The 19,337-nt window shown below is 37.1% G+C and overlaps 1 protein-coding gene across 1 annotated transcript in view; it reads right to left on the reverse strand.

The window, feature by feature from the left end:
- The window catches only part of LOC104577100 (phosphatidylcholine translocator ABCB4), a 40,915-nt gene extending 26,766 nt beyond the window's left edge, over positions 1-14,149 (reverse strand). The window contains exons 1-8 of the mRNA XM_088533560.1: positions 14,128-14,149; positions 13,658-13,755; positions 10,785-10,839; positions 8,012-8,159; positions 6,304-6,397; positions 3,930-4,121; positions 3,433-3,604; positions 2,036-2,160 (exon numbers count right to left, since the gene is read on the reverse strand). Coding sequence (XP_088389686.1) covers positions 2,036-2,160; positions 3,433-3,604; positions 3,930-4,121; positions 6,304-6,397; positions 8,012-8,159; positions 10,785-10,839; positions 13,658-13,755; positions 14,128-14,130 — 887 coding nt within the window. The 5' untranslated portion in view covers positions 14,131-14,149. The remainder of the gene's footprint in view (positions 1-2,035; positions 2,161-3,432; positions 3,605-3,929; positions 4,122-6,303; positions 6,398-8,011; positions 8,160-10,784; positions 10,840-13,657; positions 13,756-14,127) is intronic.
- Positions 14,150-19,337: the final 5,188 nt, after the last annotated feature.

A 19,337-nucleotide genomic window follows, 5' to 3' on the forward strand; every position in this document is an offset into this window, starting at 1 on the left:
TTCAAATTGTGAATAGAGCCACAGGTCTGAAGAATTTTAAGAAACAGGTGATCTGGGAAATTACAAGCTTGTAGCTTGACAAGAAGAGTACATAAAGTTCATAAACTGATCTTGGAGAATATAATAAAAACAGAAATAAATGAAAAATAAAATAAAATGTATAGTGGGTTATGAAATGGAAAGATTAACCCAATTACTTTAATATTGTGTTTTCTGGTGGAGGGAAACAGTAAAACTAATCCATCTGGGCTTCATTTAATCATCTAATGCCAACTGATTCTAAAGACATAAGCTAAGTTATTAATGAAGTAATAGTAGTAAAGTAACAAAAGAACGATACAATAAGCAAGTGTTTGAAGAGAGATAGCAGCGTTTGACAGGAAATGCCCAAGGGCGATAACATGAGGAATTCCTCTTCAGTCTTGAGGTTTATCCTTTTTTACTGTTTTTAATGACTTGAACATGAAGAGTTAGGATGATGAAATTTCCTGCTGGTATAAAGTTGAAAGGGCTTCTCAGTACAAAGGAGGTTCAGAATATCTTACAGAACTAGATACATAATATTGGAGGATAAAGTTACAGAACTAGAAGAATGACAATTCCCTAAAATAAAAAATCATACATTTAACAAATAATGTTGATAAATGAAATGGAAAAACTATACTGTAATTTGGTTGGCTTAAAAAATCAATCTGAGAAAAGCTATCACCTATATGGATATTTCTCTAAATGTTACAGGGAAGTAAAACTTTCAGGGACCTAATAAATACAAAGTTAATTCTGGCATGGGAACAAATGGATATATAGGAAGTTTTTTGCAAGAAAAGTATGTCCAACTTTCAAATGCTCAACTACTAGAATAGCCTCTCCACAGCAGCAGACCTACAAAACTAATTTTTAGGATTTTAGGATGGGGCTTTTATGCTTGTTAGGGGGAAATATTTGCTGTATTTGTTTACTGCAATAGCATGACCCTATCAGGTCCTTCCCATCTCTGGATCACAAGGAAAGATATACTTCTCATGCAGTGCACCTCAGTATTTCTGAAGTTTATGCCAAATATCTTTGTTACTAGATATCAGTCTTTTTTATTTTTCAGTTTTTGGTACATTATGCTGGGATTTCCAGGACATGCAGAGACCTTCTGTCTTCCCTCTCAAAAGTCCTATAAAAGTTCTAAGCGAGGACACTGACACTGACCACCACCAACACATTATTTTTTCTTACTCCCCCCTTTTTTTTTATTGATGTCCTGTCTGCTTTAGTGGCCATCAGCTCAAGGATAAGAAGTGTTTAGGAAATGCAGAATCTCAAATACAACAGAGCAGTATTTGATTAGAACTGTAATTTTAAAAATCGATATTGCTGTCATATTGGCTGAATATTTTCAGTCACTGAACCTTTCATCGGCATAGCCTCCGGTCTTCTGTTACATTGATGGAAACAGAGAGATATATATCAGGAGAAAGCCTGTCAAACAGTGCTTTAGAGATAAGTGGGAAAAAAAACCTGATGAGATGTCCTGAGGTATGAGGCTGATAAAGAACCTCAGAGATGCTGGAGTGAACAGAGAAGCAAGACACAGGTACCTTAAGGACTTCCTTTAGCTGCCTGGATCAGGGAGCACTGGCAGCTGGAGCATGAAGGGAAAACTAGGTCAAGCAATGACACATGTTTTCTGTAGATGACACAAGTGTTACTGAACTTTGAGTCTGAAAAACTATTGCCAGTTTTTGTGAGGGGTGGTTATCTTTAGATAAAAGACAAACAGAGAGCAAGAATATGTTCCATAGTACAATAAAAATAAACACATGTGCCTGGCATCACTCTGTGACCTTGTTATGGTTTTATTTTCTTACCATATGTTTATCCTTTTTTGCTTATGACTCTCACTAGATATATGACTATATAGCTTCATGCTTTGTGATGCTTTTTGAAACAGTTAGAAAATAAAATTCAATAGTAAAAATATTAAAAGATTCAAAATCTTTTAATCACTATTTTTAAAACAGTCAATGAGGGAAAACATTCTAACCTTTCAATTTCTTTCTTCTGTCCCCCAAATGCCACCACAGTTCGAATTGCTGCCAGAACTTCCTCTGCAACAGCTCCTGCCTTTGCATATGCAGTTAGTTCTTTGTTGGCGAATGCAGAAATGATCTGTGGAGAAGCAAAATAATTTAGCTCTCCTGCTCAAATGTTGCTCTGATGTCTATGAATTCTTAATTTATTGAATAGTTTCCTGTCTACTTTATTATAGTCATAATGTGAATTGTAAGGCAACAATTCCATGAAACATATCATGACAAGGCTTCTATTGCATTTAAAGTCTTAACTAGAAAATGCATGTTATCTGCTCACAGAAGAGGAGATTGAATTGAGGTTGAATTTCAGTTTTACTGCACTTTCATGAGTCAAAGGATCTCTTGTGAAATTATTAAGGTTCCTTGCACTCAGAAAGATTTGTATCACTAGTATGAGGATAGGACAGAGTAGTCACCAAGCTGCTGCGGTTTATCTCAGGACAATTAATTGCCAGAAAAGCATAGAGAGAAAGAACATTTCATGCTATTGATATGCAGTAGCTTGCAGATCAAACTATAGCAGAGTCCTCAAATCCTATGAAGTATTAGAGAATTCACATTTCAAATAGGGCTGGGATTTTCATCCTAGTTGAAAAGGCACACTCTCCAGTGTCACTTAAATACTAATGGTCAATTAGTATAAAATACCCTTTTAAAAATTGAAATTCCTATTCAAAACCGATTACATTTTTACAGATAAAGACTGTTGGTTTTTTCTTCTCTTCTCAGGATAGTCTACATCACTTTTGGTATGTGATTTTAATTAATTGGGAGCTGAGCACATGACGTAGAAACAAGTCAGAGCACAGCTCGTGGTACATTGGCTGCTCCATGGTGGTGCCTCTCTGTGCCCATGTTCTAGACGTGGGTGTGATGCTCTTGTCACTGCAAGGTTGAGCCAACAGGCAAGGGTTATCGTGAGGGACCTGATTTTCTGCAGGCACATACCAGAAATTTCTGGCAGCTACCTGTGATGACCTTAACTGTGTATTTTATCTCATTTATTTATTTATCTTACTGATAGTACTTAGCTATTTTGGTGCAGCTGTTGAGACTCAGGAAGGAGGCAAAAACATTGCTTTTTTTTTGTCTTCATGTAAGGGTATGTTAAGCAAACTTCCCTACAGCAGTCCAACTGTGTCCACCATGGAAGTACTATACATCAGCTATATGGGGTCATCATGCTTGTTCACAATTTTCGGAATGTAGGCAAGGTCGAAGCTAGAAATTTGTAACCAACTCCTCTAACTTCACTAAGAGCAATAATGTATTTTAAGTCTTTAAGAAAAAAGGATTATCTAAGATACAGTTTAACAGATCATTGAAAAAGAATCACATTTTTTCCTACCTTTGCCCAGAGGGCTGATGATAATCCCAGAACAGGACTGATTGCCAGGATCACAAGCGTTAATTTCCACCCTTTTGTAAAACCAACTATAAATCCAGTGAAAAAGGTAGCTACTGCCTGAAAGAACATTGCAACTTTTTCCCCTATTCCTTCATTAATCTTGGATATGTCACTAAAAAAAGCAAATGATATCCAAACAAATAAAATGTGTGAAAAGCATAGAAAGTCATTTTTTGATACAGCATACTTAGTATATTTTATCATATTTCTAACAGCTGTAATTCAACACAATTACAAATTGTGGCAAAACAGAGCATGCAGCAGCATTTTCCAACATCTGTTTCTCAAGACTCATTTTAAATGACAGTATAGCTTAAAGATGAGTTTAATGAGAAAAAGGATCATTGCTCTGAGGCACATATTATGACAATGTTTAACAGTCATAATTATTATCATGTAATTACTAATGTGATTAACAAACTGAAATTAATACTTACTCTACAAGTCTAGTGTTGAGCTCCCCCACATCATTTACATCAAACCATCCAATTTCCTGCCTCATTACAGCATGGAAAAATTCTTGTCTGATTTTCTTTATTTGCCGGCCAGCGGCTAGTGTCCAAAATGAAACTTGAATGTAGGCAGCAAAAAGAACACCAGCTCCTATTCCAGAATAATAGTATGCATATCTGAAAGGAAACATATAGGAGAAAGGATTTAAAATTGAATTAATCCTACTCCAGCTGTACTCCTAGCAATAGGTTTCAATTCAGATGGACAATTAAACCAACATGGAAGACTCCTTGGGCTATCTGCCTTCTCCCTTTGTTCAGTATAATGAATATATTTTTTTTGAATATATTTTAAAAATTCTTTCAGAATCAAATTCACTTGTTATATCATGTTCACTTATTACACAACTTCCACAAATTACCACAATGTTTTGTTTTAAAATGCATGGCATGGACATTTTGTCAGTAAAAAATGAAGATGTGGACAAAATAAAAAAAAGAATCTTAGACCCACTCATGGAATCTTAGAAATGCTTCAAACACGGAATAACATCTGAAAACAGGATTTTAAAAAATGTTAAAGTGATGAGAAACCAAGAGCACTATAGACTGGGGGAAATGCATGTTCCTTTAATGAAGGAAAGAAAAAGATGTCAAAAGATGTCAAAAAGACTTTAAATGTCTGTACACCATCATCATTTGTTTTGTTTAGGCTTCTTTGAGAAATTTGAGCTTGCTTTTAAAATATGTGTGCATTCCTAAGGAGAAATAACCAAACTAATGTCTATGTTCAGCTGATGCAATTAAATCAGTCTCTACAGATACAAGAAAGATTTAAAAAAAAAAACAAAGCTCTTCTATGTACTTCCATTATAAATAAAGGGCAAAGTACTTTGTCTAGAAGTTAACAAAATATATAATATTTAAACTGAAAAATACTAATAGTTTAAAATCAAATGAATAATTGAATGAAGACATTAGTCATGGTCAGCCTAGTAGAAAAGCTAGGCTGAAATGGCAGCAAGATTGGGAAAAAAAGAACAGAATTCTTGTATTAATACAATATTTGTTTCAAAAATTCTCTTATGTCAAACCAGAATGGAATGAATTTCAGTCTGTAAAATTCCATATTAAATATGGTTATTTTAAAATATAGTAAGAATTATTTGTTCAATGACAATTGTTGGCAAAGTTATAGCTATGATTCTTCCAGCTTATCTGAATGATGAGTATATCCAATATTTGTGTTTAGATTTGAGTTCCAGAATTTAGTCACTTTTTTTTTTATTAATAGTTCCTAATTCTAATACTAAAAAGGAAGGAGTTTGCAGCAAGAGCAGCATTTACAGTCTGTCCCTTCAAGGACACGCACAGTGTGGCCTATTTTTTTTTGAAAGTATCTGCTTCCCTTAAGTGGAAAAAAGGTTATATTTTATTTCGCTGTACAGAAAGGGTCGTGAAGAAAGAGAGAGAGGAAGGGAGAGAGGAAGGGAGAGAGGAAGAGAGGAAGGAAGAGAGGAAGGAAGAGGAAGGGAGAGAGGAAGGGAGAGAGGAAGAGAGAGAGGAAGAGAGAGAGGAAGGGAGAAAGGGAGAGAGGAAGGGAGAGAGGAAGGGAGGAAGGGAGAGAGGAAGGGAGGGAGAGAGCGAGGAAGGAAGGAAGGAATAGTCAGAGAGAAGGCAGCAACGCCCCTCCCACCCTAAACCTGGAAATTGCTTAAAATATGATACCATGTGTTCCCACAGCCTCTCTCTGAAAATAACTGGTGCTTACCACCTTGGAAGACAAACAAACAAAAAAGGATGTCAATAGGAAGTTACAATTACTCGTTGTACTGCACTCCCTGCTTCAATTTTATCCAGTCATACATGAGCATATATTCTTTGCCTAATTTATATTCCTAGCTAAAGACTCTGGAGTTTTTGGACATTGTATAATAAGTGCTTTTACCAGTTTTAGCTTTTTTGTCACTTAATTTTGTTGGCCGTTCTTTGCCCTTAAGCAGAAAAGGGTACTGAAGTACCCTTTGAAAGTGTTTGATTTACCTCTCCAGTGGCATCCACTGTTATTACTTGAGTGACTTGAGTGGATATTCCTCTGTGTTTGTGGTAGTAGTTGTTAAAGACCAAATGAAAATTGAAAACATGGAAATTGAATGAAAACTCCACTGTGTTTGACTTCACTATCCTCTCCAGTTTCCTCCTGACATACAGTGACTTTAACCTAAAAATATAAAACTGAATACCCTCAGTTGCATGAAAATGAGGAGATTAATCTTGGGCTAAATATTAAAATTAGCTTTAAGAAACTACTTCAAGAAGAGAAGGGAAACCATGAAGAGAATGAAAACTTGCCTATTACCTGGTCATTTGTTCCTCCAACTTCCCCATCAGATTGTAATAAACATTTTTTATAGAAAAATTCAGTGATGTATTGTTTGGTAAAGAAAAGTTCACTAAAGGAAAAAATAGAGAAAAACATGTTAATTATATTTATTAAAGCATAGATTGATATTTTCATTCTTTAAGCTCATACTCCAACAATACTGAATGAAGGTTAAGAGGCACAAGTTACCTCATACCTGACTGTGTGTTAAGGAGTTGAAAGTATGAATCACACTGCAAAAGCATTTTATAAAGCCAGAAGAAAGGAGAAAAGAAAATAGTTATATTGAGCTACTGTACAGTTACCAGTTTGGATTCCAAATTTTAAATACAACCTTTTCTCTTGAATGCATATGGATTTAATGAATATTTATAAAAAGCAATATCCTGCAGCCATAAAACTCACCTTATTTAATAGTGTTTCTATGTACTTTATGAACATAAGTTCATAAGTAAGATTCAGAAAATTAGTGAATATGGTATGAGTCACATCCTTCCAACTGTCCAGGGGACATGTGTTTATTTAAGTACTATTTGTTGCCGAAGGCTTAAGCTGTAATTGTCTAACGGTTTGTCTGCAACTAAAGACAACAAGTAATGAGCAATTCTGGCACTTGAATTTCAGATTAAGATGCCTGGTTGTGGTTTAGCTCACTTATGCGATATGTGACCACAACAACTTTTCAGATTTAGATTCTGCCCATTATATTTAGTCTAATATATTTAGACTAATCTAGACTAATTTTCAAGTGAAAATAGTTTTAGTTGGAATCAAATGAGAGGACAAGAGTGGCCACACTTAGCAGTTTATCTACTTTTGAGATAGGGAGTAATGTTGTTATACTTCTGTGCACCAGCAACAGTGACTCTTGTCCAACTATTCATAGGGAGCGCTTAACTCCCCCCGAAATCAACACTTGATGGGGGAGTTAGGCTATTAAAAAACAAGATCATGCTTTTTAATGAAGAGCATTTGTCTGAACCTTGCAACTTTGAAAAATATACTGTTCTTTGCCACCCGTGCTTTACCTATTTCTTTGTTAAAGGAAAAAATCTTGGAGAAATTGTTAAAAGCAGCATGGAGGTCTTTGGAGAAATTTAGGAAATTCCACATTCAAATAAGCACTGGCTAGTTTAGACAAAAAGATGAAGGATCACAGTTTTATCAGGATCAGATTTTCACATTTGAGCCACATAAAGAAATGAATTACACTCATTAGAACAACTTTCTCTATTTTACAGAAAAAAAAAGACTTAAGTTTAAAGGAGAAGCTCTCTTGTTCAATGAGAAAAACGGGCATCTATTAGGAGCTTTATTACAGGGGAGGCAAAATAAATGAACCTCTAATCATAGTCTTTGGGACATTTTTAATATCCTCCTAAAATTACAAAACAGTTTTAAAATTTTAAAATATATAATAAGTATTGAGATGGTTTATATATTTATTGCACTTTTTCTAAAACAGAGGCCTTTATACCTATTAGTTTATGTATTAATTGTCCTCTAAGAACTTATTTTGATTTCAAGGCACAGTGATGCACATTTTGCCTCTTGATTGTTTCTTTTCCCATTTCTCATTCATCTATTCATCGAAGTCTCAGGTAAACTGCTATTCTACCCTTTGTTTTTCCAAAGAGATCATTGTTCATTGTGCAAAAGCCATTTTTCCAACAGCAGTTCTTACCTGGAAAAGTAATGTTTTCGGAATCAATAAAGCTATCTGTCATATCACCAAAGACGATCATCATGAGGGGGAGGCCTGCTCCATGGAGGATGGCCATGGTTGTGCCCAGCCCCATGAGGGACTTATCCAGCCAGTCAGAGTAGCGAAACTGAAAGCAAAAAAAGAAACATCCCAGGGAACACATGGAGCGATAACACAGTGTTAATGATGCAGAAGCAAGCTGCAAGAAGTAAACGAGTAAAAGAGTAAAATAATAGTATTTTATTATATAAAGTAAAATAAAATGGTAAAATCATAAAAGAACATCTTAATAAGTTTTAATAATGACTGTAACAGTATATTATTATTAATAAATGCCTAAAAGTGTATGTTCAGTTCAATTTGACTTCTATTTAACTACCTTCATTGGAATTTTATAACTGAAAGTAACAAAATAAAATATTTAATATGTACATACATACATATATATGTATATGTGTATACACCATTAGAGTATGTTAAGTATGCACACACTTGGGGCTAGTGGCTCTTTACTGCTTTAAGCAACTACAGGGTCAATATTTGAAGCTATACAAAAGGATATGTACTTTATTACTTTATTATCACTTTTCACACAACTTAAAAATGTGTGTTAAAAAGAAGATTATATTCTACTATAACTTATTTCACTATAGTTTTCACTATATTTCACTGTAACTCATATTGTACGGCTGTATGTAACTAGAAGTAATTACCCTGAGTTTTAGTCAAAGCTGGCTACTTTTGCCACAGCAATCTCTAAACAGACTCTAAGTAAGTGCATGAGAACTGTAAGTTACCTTTTTCTGCTTGTGTTGAGGGGTAAATCACCTGTCACACTGTGAAAAAACAGTGCCTACAAATAAATGGTGACTTGAGAGCCAATAACCTACAGGATCTTGTTTCTGACCCCAGGTGCCAGGTCAGGAAGAAGGAAGTGAGACAAAGCAGCAAAAAATTATTTCTTGTTGCATAATAAAGAGTAAAAACATAAGACCCTAGGTGCCTAGCGGAGGAGATGGTTTCAGCATCCTGGAGGGCATCTCACTTTGCTCAGGATGCACCAGCTGGTGCATGGCATCTCGGGGGCAGGTGCTCAGGTTCCTCACCTGGTTCCTAGCTGGTTCCCCAACCAAGAAGAGGATCCATGTTTTTTCCTCCCCAGCTGATAGTGGTGTCCCAAAAGCGAAAAGCGTGAAACAATCCCTTATGGAAGCTGTGCTTCTTGGTGCGCAGGTGGGGGCAATGGGCTGCCCTTTACGTAGCTGTTCTTCGAGGGGAACTGGTTTTGCTGTGGCCATTAGTTGAATGGAGCTGCCCTGGTTTTTATGGTTAGTTCAAGCAATTTGGTGCTCATTCTCATGTTTGGGAAAGTAGGAATTACCTATGTGTGTTTTTTGCTCTGGTACATTTATTCCATGAGCTTCCTGCAGCTTTCCAGAAAATGAGGAGGAGGACAGGAGCTACGCTGAATGCAGCCATAAGACTGGAAATAAGGGAGGGAGTTTGATGCTCACTGTTATCATTTCTGTCTTGTGCAACAGTGGTTTTCTTTTGCTTCACCTGCCAGAAACAGTTTTGCTTTAAATGCTGGAATTGTGCTCCAGGAAGTAGAGAGTCTTTGTTTTTTATAGGCGTTTGGAGCACTAGGGATATTTTTTAACTTACAAAAGAAAAGCTTCTCTCCTAAAGCAGCCTCAGATTCTCAGTTAGGTGCAGGTTTGACTTAAACTCAAACAAATTCTAGGTCTACTACTAGTTAAGTTAATAATGACATTGGATTAACCTAGATCTTTTTGCAGTTGTTGAAACTGAAATATGATCATGGTCAAGCACTCAACAAGTGTCTAGAGAGGCTATGAAATTGCCACTGCTGGGGCTCTTCAACATTGCCAGTGCGAGGCCCTGAAAACCCACTCTAAGTTCAAGGCTTAGCCTGGCTGTGAGCTGGACATTGGGCCAGACAACCCCCTGAGCTTGCTTTCCACCTGAATTTCTCTAGGATTGTTCTAACACTGAAAAGCACATAAATATATGTCCTGTATATAAAGGAGGAGATCACAGAGGTAAAGCTGTGTGCTTCCAAGTCGTTTTGTCAAAACAAATACTATATTGTAAACTTTGCTGTGCATGTCTCCTGTTGCTTCCTGGTATGTAAGTGTGGATTTGGGTGCGGGATGCCTGAGAAGATACTAGTTAGCAATCAGCATAATACTAATTAGAATCAACTGCAAAAGAATGACTTGAAAATGGAAACTAAGATTTCCATGTGTCTGAAAATATCTTTTTAAGAATATTCCATTAAGTGGCTATGCCAGGTGTTTTTGTAAGTATGGCTGCGCTATTCTGGGAGATGAAAGAAATTTCTGTCATATGATACTCTTATGCAGTGTATTTCCCTTTTCTTTCTGGCCATGTCTCCAACTGATTACATTCCAGATCCATGTAACACTTCCCTCTCCACCCACCTGCTAATAGAGCAATGTCAGCATCTGTTGGATGTAGCTGTTACAGTAAAAATCCCCAGCACTGACAGGATTTAAGCTACTTCACTCCGTCTGCTGTGTCTGCCTTTCTTTCCTTTCTCCTCCATTTTCCCTTCCCACTGTAGATCTCTCAGTACTCTATACCACAAACAGCGAAGTGCCTCCAGTATAGCTCTGCAGTATGAGCAGAGATATGCATATAAAAATAATATATTTTAAAAATTATGGTACAATGTGATTGCTAAATATGCAAATTGCATGGAACTTACCACTGTTAACGGACTGACCATATTCAGTTTCTCAGGTTTCTTCTTGTCCCCACCGCTAAAAAATTATGATTGTATTTTTAAGTAGGAAGAGCACTTAAAACATCAAAGCAGGTCTAATGCATTATTAATACAACTGCATTCTCTTAATTGTGTTCAGAGGTAAGGAGGAGATACAGGAAAATAAAACAAGAACTTTTAATGTACTCTCAGTGATTTTCTCTGAACACTGTCAGAAATATGTTCAAGAAATCCTCAGGTTCAGTATTGTACAAATACAAGAAGTCTCCTGGAAGAACTCTGACAGTATAGATCTAGATTATGAGCCCTTATGTGAGGCCCATGTTTAAAATCACAGCTGAAATAAAAAATTATTAATGGTGGCTGCAGCTAACTTTACAGTTGGAGTTGGATAGTATAGCAAAAGCCCCCTTGCAATCATTTCCTCTGGCCTCCAAAACACTGCAGATTTTCTCTTGAAGTGCCTACTTTGATCATTAAAAGCTGCCAGTCTAGTTGTTCTAGACTAGGTTAGGGCCTAATAGTACCTATTGGCAATATTTTTAAATAGCTTTTGAAAACCAGGTGGATGGGCTAGTTTAACTGAAATGTTACCTCTCGCAGTCTGTCCTAAATCACCCATTTTTGGACTAAGTATGTCATTTCACATCATAAGACTGCAGTCCTGCAAACTGGTCTCTAATCTTAAGAATCAGTCTGTAGAACTGAACTCAGAAGGAAAATGTTTCCTTTGAAACAGGAAATGCAGTGCAAAGAAGGGAAAAACGAAACCAGACTGGAAAAGGAGGTTGTGGCAGAATGAATGAAATGCTTTGTCATGGCCAGCAGACATATTGCAGAAAAAAAAAAAAGAGAGAGAGAGAGCAAAATTGCTTTGAGCTTATTGACAAGTATCTTTATTTTTCAGGAGTTTATTACTTTTATTCACAGCATGCAAAGAATCCAGCATATTGGTCAAGAGGCAGAGGCACCAAGTACATTAGGCAGCAAAGGGAATACTTTGTGCATCTGCATGCTACACAGACAGCTCTCAGGGTAGGTTTAGACAACACAGATTTGGCAGATAGATCTAAAGCAAATAGTAAACATGCAAAATTGCTTGCAGGAGTTAAGCTCCCTTACTTAGAGCTAAATCAGTGCTGTGTAAGGATATATGAGTTATACTATGTGAAGATACCCTCTGAGTTATTTCTCAGGCAGTATAACTCATATAATATGATTCCTGGGTCTGGAAGGAGATCTATGCCAACTGGGGCTAAAATGATTTAAGTGTTTTATTTGCAGTTGAAAAAGCTGAAGTTTTCTGCTTGGAAAAAGGTTAACTGAAGCAGTAATCTTTAGCTAAGTCTACTATAGAAAAACTTCGGGGATTTTTTTGTTTGTTTGTTTGTTTTGTTTCTATTTTGGTAGTAAACTTAAATGCCAATAAATGATATCAACTTTGCATCCAAAAGCAAGAGTGATCAGGTTTTGCCTAGGCAAAAATTGTTATGCTCACAGTTGGCAATTTGGGATTAAACTGTATCACTCTAATTTAGGCACTCCCAGAAACTACCTGGAGGCAACATGCTCTGTCAAATGGGCAGGGTAATCTTCAAAAGGCATCTTGTTCAAGTAATGCATCAGAATTTCTTTGGATTTTTCATTCATTTGCTGCCTCCTGAAGTATGCCAAGCTGCTGTTAAAAGTTACTTCATTTTCAGAGGGAAAGAAGGTTTTTAGTTGTTGGGGTTTTTTTTAGTAACTTTTTGCCTAAATCAGATGTAAGTATCTCCTCTTTAGCATGAAAAAGGCGGAAGACGAGCTCTCATAAGTGACTCTGACCTACAAACGGTCAAATAGGAAGCATGGGAAGACTCTTACCTGAATAGATAGCAAGTTCCCTCTCCAAACCCTGCCTGTGCTTTTCTAACAAAACTAGGCCCATCCAGCATATTTTAGAGATGTAGGTAAAATGTCACGCTCTTTCCACTGTGTTGCAAGAGGGCTTTTCTTAGGAGACTGGAAAGTCCAATGTTCAGTTAAATACTAGGTATTCTCCTGCTGTAATTGGCATATTATTTTGGGGAATGTAAAACACTGTGTCAATCAGCCATTACATAAACTCTTATTAATTCCAATTGAGATGAGTTTCTTGATCTCCTGGTGCTTGTAAGTTCCACTCAGACAGTACTAAAACCACATCCCTGAAGTACTTTGGGGATTATGTGTAACATATGAAACAAAGAATTACAGTAGCATGTATTTCTTGAAGTCAGGGAATACACCTTCCACTGTGAGACATTTCATTTTTGAAATGGTTAAATGGGACAACAGGAGAGAGTGTGAGGGACATTTAACCCAAACTGGCCCTCTCTTATAGTTTAAAGTGTTCAGAGAACACTTGGACTTAGCTGTCCGTTATCTACCCTAAATTCAATTCTTTCAGCATTTCAGATTAGCCTTGGTTCAAAGCAGGTATAAAGCTGCCACTATCTTCTTGCAAAAGGGTGAATAAATCAGCCAATTTTTTGGTAACCCAGGATGAAAATCTCACTCAATCACAGCAGCGAGGCACCAGCAAAACTTCTTTCTGCACAGACTTACTTGATACAATGGATTCCATAGGATTTATCTGTTAACAATTAATTTAATTCCATAGGATTTATCTGTTAACAATTAATTTATATTTGAAGGAGAAAAATAGATGTCAAAGACTTTTCCCAAAAAGTAAAATCATTTGATTATTGATGTATTGCTTAGAGATAAGATTTAAACCCACCTATTTAAAGGTAAAATTCTATTAGTATTAGAATTCTATTATTAGTATTAGAATTCTATTAGTAGAATATTTTGAAATCAAATTGGATACTTACTGCTTGCCTTCAGATCTATAATCCCGATATGATACTACATTATTGTCATCTTTGCTATTTATGCAAGACTTTATTTCATCTTCAGAGACCATTTTAATCTGTGTGAGAAATGAAGTACATCAGAAAACCACAACAAGTAATGTTTAGCTGCAAATACACCAAGTCAGTAAACTGAAGACTTGTATCTTGATGTGCTGTTTGAAGTCAAAGTTATGGCCTATCTTCAGTTTTTAAGCAGGACTTCCAGTGGAAATCATTTTTTTCCTACAGAATTTGACTTTGCCTCTGCATAATCCTTGGGAGTATCTAATTTCAAAGCCCGTTAGTTTCCTCAGTTTACCCTAATCAATACAAAATAAAAAGTGAAATGCATTTTAAAGTCTAATGAAGTTTCAGTGGCAAGTTTTGTTCTTTAGTCTCCCCTATTAAACATTGATAATCTCTCAGATGAAATAAATCCACTGACTTACCATGACGGCCGATCTTAATCTGTTTTCACCAGTTTTGGAAACTTTTTCAGCAATCAATAGGACTAGTTTGAATAGGGCTGTGCAGTGAGGTTGGACTTCGCTCATTCTACGTAAAAGTCTAATGAGGGGAAGTTTCAGTAGCGGTTCATGCCAGCCTTTTGCAGTGCCCTTGGAGCCTGCCAGGTCTGGGGGGGAGCATCTGCATAGCCTGCCTCCAAACAGGGAATGCTCAGCAAGGAAGGGGGTTGAACAGCTTCTTTGATCATTGTTGCTCTTGAAAGCACATCAGAAAGCCACCTCTTCGCTCTTCCCAAAGTTTGCTTCTGTTAAGGTTTCAATCATTCCTGGAAAAGTTCAGGAATAATCAGGACAACTGTGAAATCGCACCATTTCTGGAGCAGACCACTGCACAGGGCAGTGAACCTGTCATAAACTCTTCTGTGGAAGAGGTGGTTATCCTCGTGCAGCGACCTCTGATCAAACCAACAAGGGAGACAGTGTGTTCCCTTCGGGATACCTTATGCAAAGAAGATGGAGTTACTTGCAGAAAATCGTATGCTTTCCATAGTGAAAATTAGTAAAGATTCTCTGTCTCTAATGCTGCAAGAGGCAGTGGATAACACATTTAAGTCTTATAATAGGATTTAAACGAGGTTGTACTTCATCTCTTGAGCTAGCTCATCTCAGCATTTTAGGGATGGTCTCATTTACATCTGAGAAGGGAGGGAGAATAAAAAAATCATTAAATCAAAAAATATGAACAGTCAAAATAAAGCTTGGCAATCTGAGAGTTATTGGGAAATCAGAAAAAAAAAAGGTGTTTTACCTGCATGCCAGCTTCTCAGGGTCTCATCCTCGCAGAAGGGAGGAAGAGGGGAGCTGCCTACTGCAGTCTCCTCTCTCATAAGAGAGGCTGGAGAGGAGAGGAAAGTGACCATGGCAGACCCCAAGCATCCTCGAAGATGCAGTGCGCTGTTCAGCTTTCTACTGCTGCACAAAAAAAGAACCTACCAGCAATTCCTAACACAACAGTTTGCCAGTTCCTGTCTTGCACAGGGTAAAGACACAGTATAATGGCAAAACAAAATTGTTAGAAATCACATCATGTGCTAAAGGTGGCAAAGCAGCCTTCTCGCTCCTATGTAGGGACATATCCTGGCTGCCAGCCGGAAGTGGGGATGGAAGCAGTCCTGACACCTGGCTGCAGTATTTCTGTCTCTCCTCGAGCCTCCGAACCCCCACGTGCTCCTCAGCGCTGTGCCGGATTTCCACAGCAGGAAGTACGAAGCTGGAGGGCTCTCAGGAGCAGTGCTGAGGTCCTGCTGCTGCTCCCAAAGCTGACTGTGGGAGGTTATTTGGGAAGCTTCATGCCTTTCGAGACATGGCGGGCAAGGGGTAGGGCACTGTTAACATCCAGTGTTATCGTATGTGAGGACATCAGCGTATACACCATCATATTCATGAAGATCATGGCAGATCTTTGTTACAGAAGTTGGACATTAGCTTGGCATGTCATATGGCTGCTTCATGAGGCCTGAGGTAGACACTCATATTCTGCGAGGACTGGGTGGATGCATTCCTATAATTCCTACACAGAAGATTCTTTTCACAGCTCTGAGCCCTAGGCGGATTGCTTTAATCTAAAGCACAGCAACCCTTGCCCTCAGCCTGGTGATATGCATTACATATCCTCAGTGCTGGGCCAAGCACTGTAATTCCACCAGAAGCTCCACCATCACATGCTCTCCCACACTTACTCAACACAAATGTAGAGATGTATCTTAGCAGCACTGTTTCTTACCTGGGCTGGAATGAGGAGCTGCCAAACCCAACTGTGGCAAGGAACAGCCTAAAGGAGTATCCTGTGATGTGCCATTGCAGGGATCTTCTGCAACATCCATGTCCATGGCCCTGGAGCAGCGCTGGAGGGTACGTGTTCCTTTCCAGATCCCCCACATAAGACCCAGGGTGCAAATGTCTGAGCATGCTGCTGGCTCACTGGTGCACTCCCACTCAGAGATGTCTTCAAGCTCTCTGGAGTAGGTGCACAATTGCTGTGTCTTCCCCAGCACCATCACTGTCCTGGGTCTTCAAGAGCACCCTCTGCATTGAATCCTGTGTGATGCGACTCACCAACCCTCTGCTAGCAAATGGCTTGTGTGCCACCTCCAGCAGCTGACAGTGATTTATCCCAGCACCTGGGGGAACTTGTGGTCCTTTCAGGGCACAGAATAACAAGAAAAGTCATTTCTTCATGGTCCCAGATTGTTCCTGTCTACCTTTGCTGAGAAGTGGAAGGGAAACAGTCAATATGGTAGAAGCAGGTATATGAATTAGAAAATGAAAAAAAAATCCAAATAATAAAATATATAGATAATAATTAAAGATATAAAGCAGTCAATGGGTGCTTGGTGGGGTAGGAACAGGAGATAGGTAAGTAAATAAAAGAAAAGCTTTCAAACCAGGATAGGCATGAATGGGTAAAGAAATAGTAGCAGGGTATTAGATGAGGATTGTCTGTTCACAGCAAACAGGACAAGCTGGGTCTTCAGGAGCACCCACAGGAAGCTTCTTTAGTGCTCTACTTCTCAGAAATGCCAACTCTGATATTGCTTCTGAAACAATTATTTATCTCCTGAAGTGATACAAATTTCTTTTGCAATGGGTAGCTGAAAGTTGTAAGCTGTGTAGTTATATTAAATTCTTGAGCATACTTCCAGAACAGGTTTTCCTTGATGATATTTTTGAATATACTCACTACATATTACTTCCTGTGAAGCAGTCTCTTCCCACAGATTTCTTCTCTCTGTTAAATGATAGCTCATCTCTATATATCTTCATTGCAACAAGTTTTATTAATCACAAAATTAAATTATTTTAGTTTATTATATTTAGTGACACAAAAATGTATTATATATCTATATTAATGTTTGTGGTATATTAAATTGAATTGTCTGAGTGACAAAATCAAGCTATTGTATAATGCTTTTATCTTCTATCACATAAGAAAAATAAATTCAGCTGGCAGGAAATACTGTCCTCAACAGTAAAATGTCTATTGTCTTGCAGGCAAAAAGTTTTATTTAACATAACTATAGCATTTTAATACCTTATGCTGTAAATTTCTTTTTCTGTTCCTTAAAAATAGTAGGCCCTGTGAAAGCCAATATAGAATGATAGCAGTGTTGGTGGTGATACCTCTTAAAGAAATTGCTCAGGAAATGACACTAAACAGCATATCTACAATTAAATCACTCAGACTAGGGAAAGTATTGTAAAGTACCAGAGGCCAAGATTCATGTTTGGTTTATTTGGCATTTCTGGCTCAACTTCTGTACTGAAGGGTCTATGAAAGTAGTAGGCTAAGGCCTAGTACTTGAAGGTATTTATATACTGTAAGCCTGTTAAGGTTTCCACGATGTCAGCAACTGTCTACAAACCTTTAATATCTTGGCCTAAAAGATTTACTCCGTGCTGAAAAGGAAGTTTACATCAGAACACTGTTACCTAAGGTAACAAATAATTTTGCCAAAAAGAAACCCTTCTTGCTCTTGTAACCCTCAGAAATACTTTTAAAGTATGGAAGGTTTTTGTCTAACTTTTTTCTTTATGTTTATATATTTTATGATAAATAAGATTAAAACAGAAAAAAAAGAGATGTTAAAGGCCTTCAATGTGAATATAAAATAAGCATTACCTACCATCATCGATTGCCTCCAGTAAAACTGCTTAACACAGTACAAACTGATGAGAGCAGTTAATATCTACTGCCTTTGCTTAAAATGATCTCAGATTTTAAGAACTCTGATGTTAATAAACATAGTAGCAAAACTGACAGGACTATGAACTGATGCTGTTCCTTTCGGCAGAAAAGAGAGTGAGATCCTGGAGAATAACCAAAAGGTCAAAAGAATATTGCTTTTCTGGTTAGATGGGGAAAAAAAAAGACTCATATACATTAAGACATCTACAAAGAAGAAAAGAAAGAAAAAAAAAAAAACGGAGAGAATATCTAGATTAGTTTAGCTATTGTCTGAGGAAATGAGGCCATCATGTGGCAAATTAAAGATATGACCGCAGAGAGAAAAACAACTGATTAATTGTTTTGGTGATACCAAGAACATAAACACTCACTACCATGAACACAAAGGAAACTGGTGTGAAAGTTTGGACACAGAGATTCCTCTTACCTTTTGATTTTTCATATGAGGAATTTTGGAGAAGTTTTAGAGGATCTTTTGCAATTCTTCATCAAGGAAAGATTCTTAGATGCAAAACTCATATTTTTTTCTAACTATTTTAAGGATCATAGATAATAACAAAAGAATAAGACTTACAACCGTGTCTTCAAAGGAATGATTTCAAATGCCTTCAAACAGGAACCAAGTGAGTAATAATTTGTAATGATTTATTGAACTCTTCAGGAAACTGCAGGATATGAAATTATATACATCTGCAAAACTAGATTGTTGTATGCTTTATCAAACCTACCTATGGCAAGCTAAACCTTGGAAAATTAGTGTCCTGAGCTGTAATTCTCAAATTAGCATGTATGAAAAGTAATGTCTTAGTTGTTTCTGATGTAGCAGATGTGTTAGTAACTGTCATCTTTAATTACTCATTCTCTTTACACTGAAGAGTAAACAGGGACATGGAGATAAGTCTTCTGTAGAGCTACCTACAGAAATTTCTTGAGAAAAGTTTATTTGGATTAGGAGCTTCTATACTTAAAATCATAGCTCTAGTTCCATTTTTTTTTCTGTCAGCTCTTCCACTTATGTGCACAGATTTTGTTGATTTGTTTGTTTTTGAACAACATTGTTGTGACTTACAGTTTTAGGGAATATAGTTTTAAGGACTATGCATGTCAGTGAATGACTGAAGAGTTTGAACAAAAACCCCACATTGATCAATCAACCCCACTCAAAAGTTAAGAAGTGTGATATCTATACAAATGAAAGTTAGAAAAAGCTGGAGAAAGCCAAGAATGCCTAAGAAGGAAAAAGCATAAAACTGTTGTTCATCAAATTAGTCTGTGGGGACCGCAGAAGTAAATAGAGGACAATGAAGACGTTTTAGATCTCAAATCTGCAGTAGCTTGTTATTTCTCAGTTCTGCACTGCCTCTTTTTCTTTTTTTTTTAATGCACATTGCTGTACATAAAGCTGACTTAATTAAACCCATTTGTAAACTTCTGTACAAGAATGACA

This window comes from Tinamus guttatus, unplaced genomic scaffold (assembly GCF_059628265.1).
Source record: "Tinamus guttatus ecotype Peru unplaced genomic scaffold, ASM5962826v1 Tinamus_guttatus_pri_ptg000509l, whole genome shotgun sequence".
NCBI lineage: Eukaryota > Metazoa > Chordata > Aves > Tinamiformes > Tinamidae > Tinamus > Tinamus guttatus.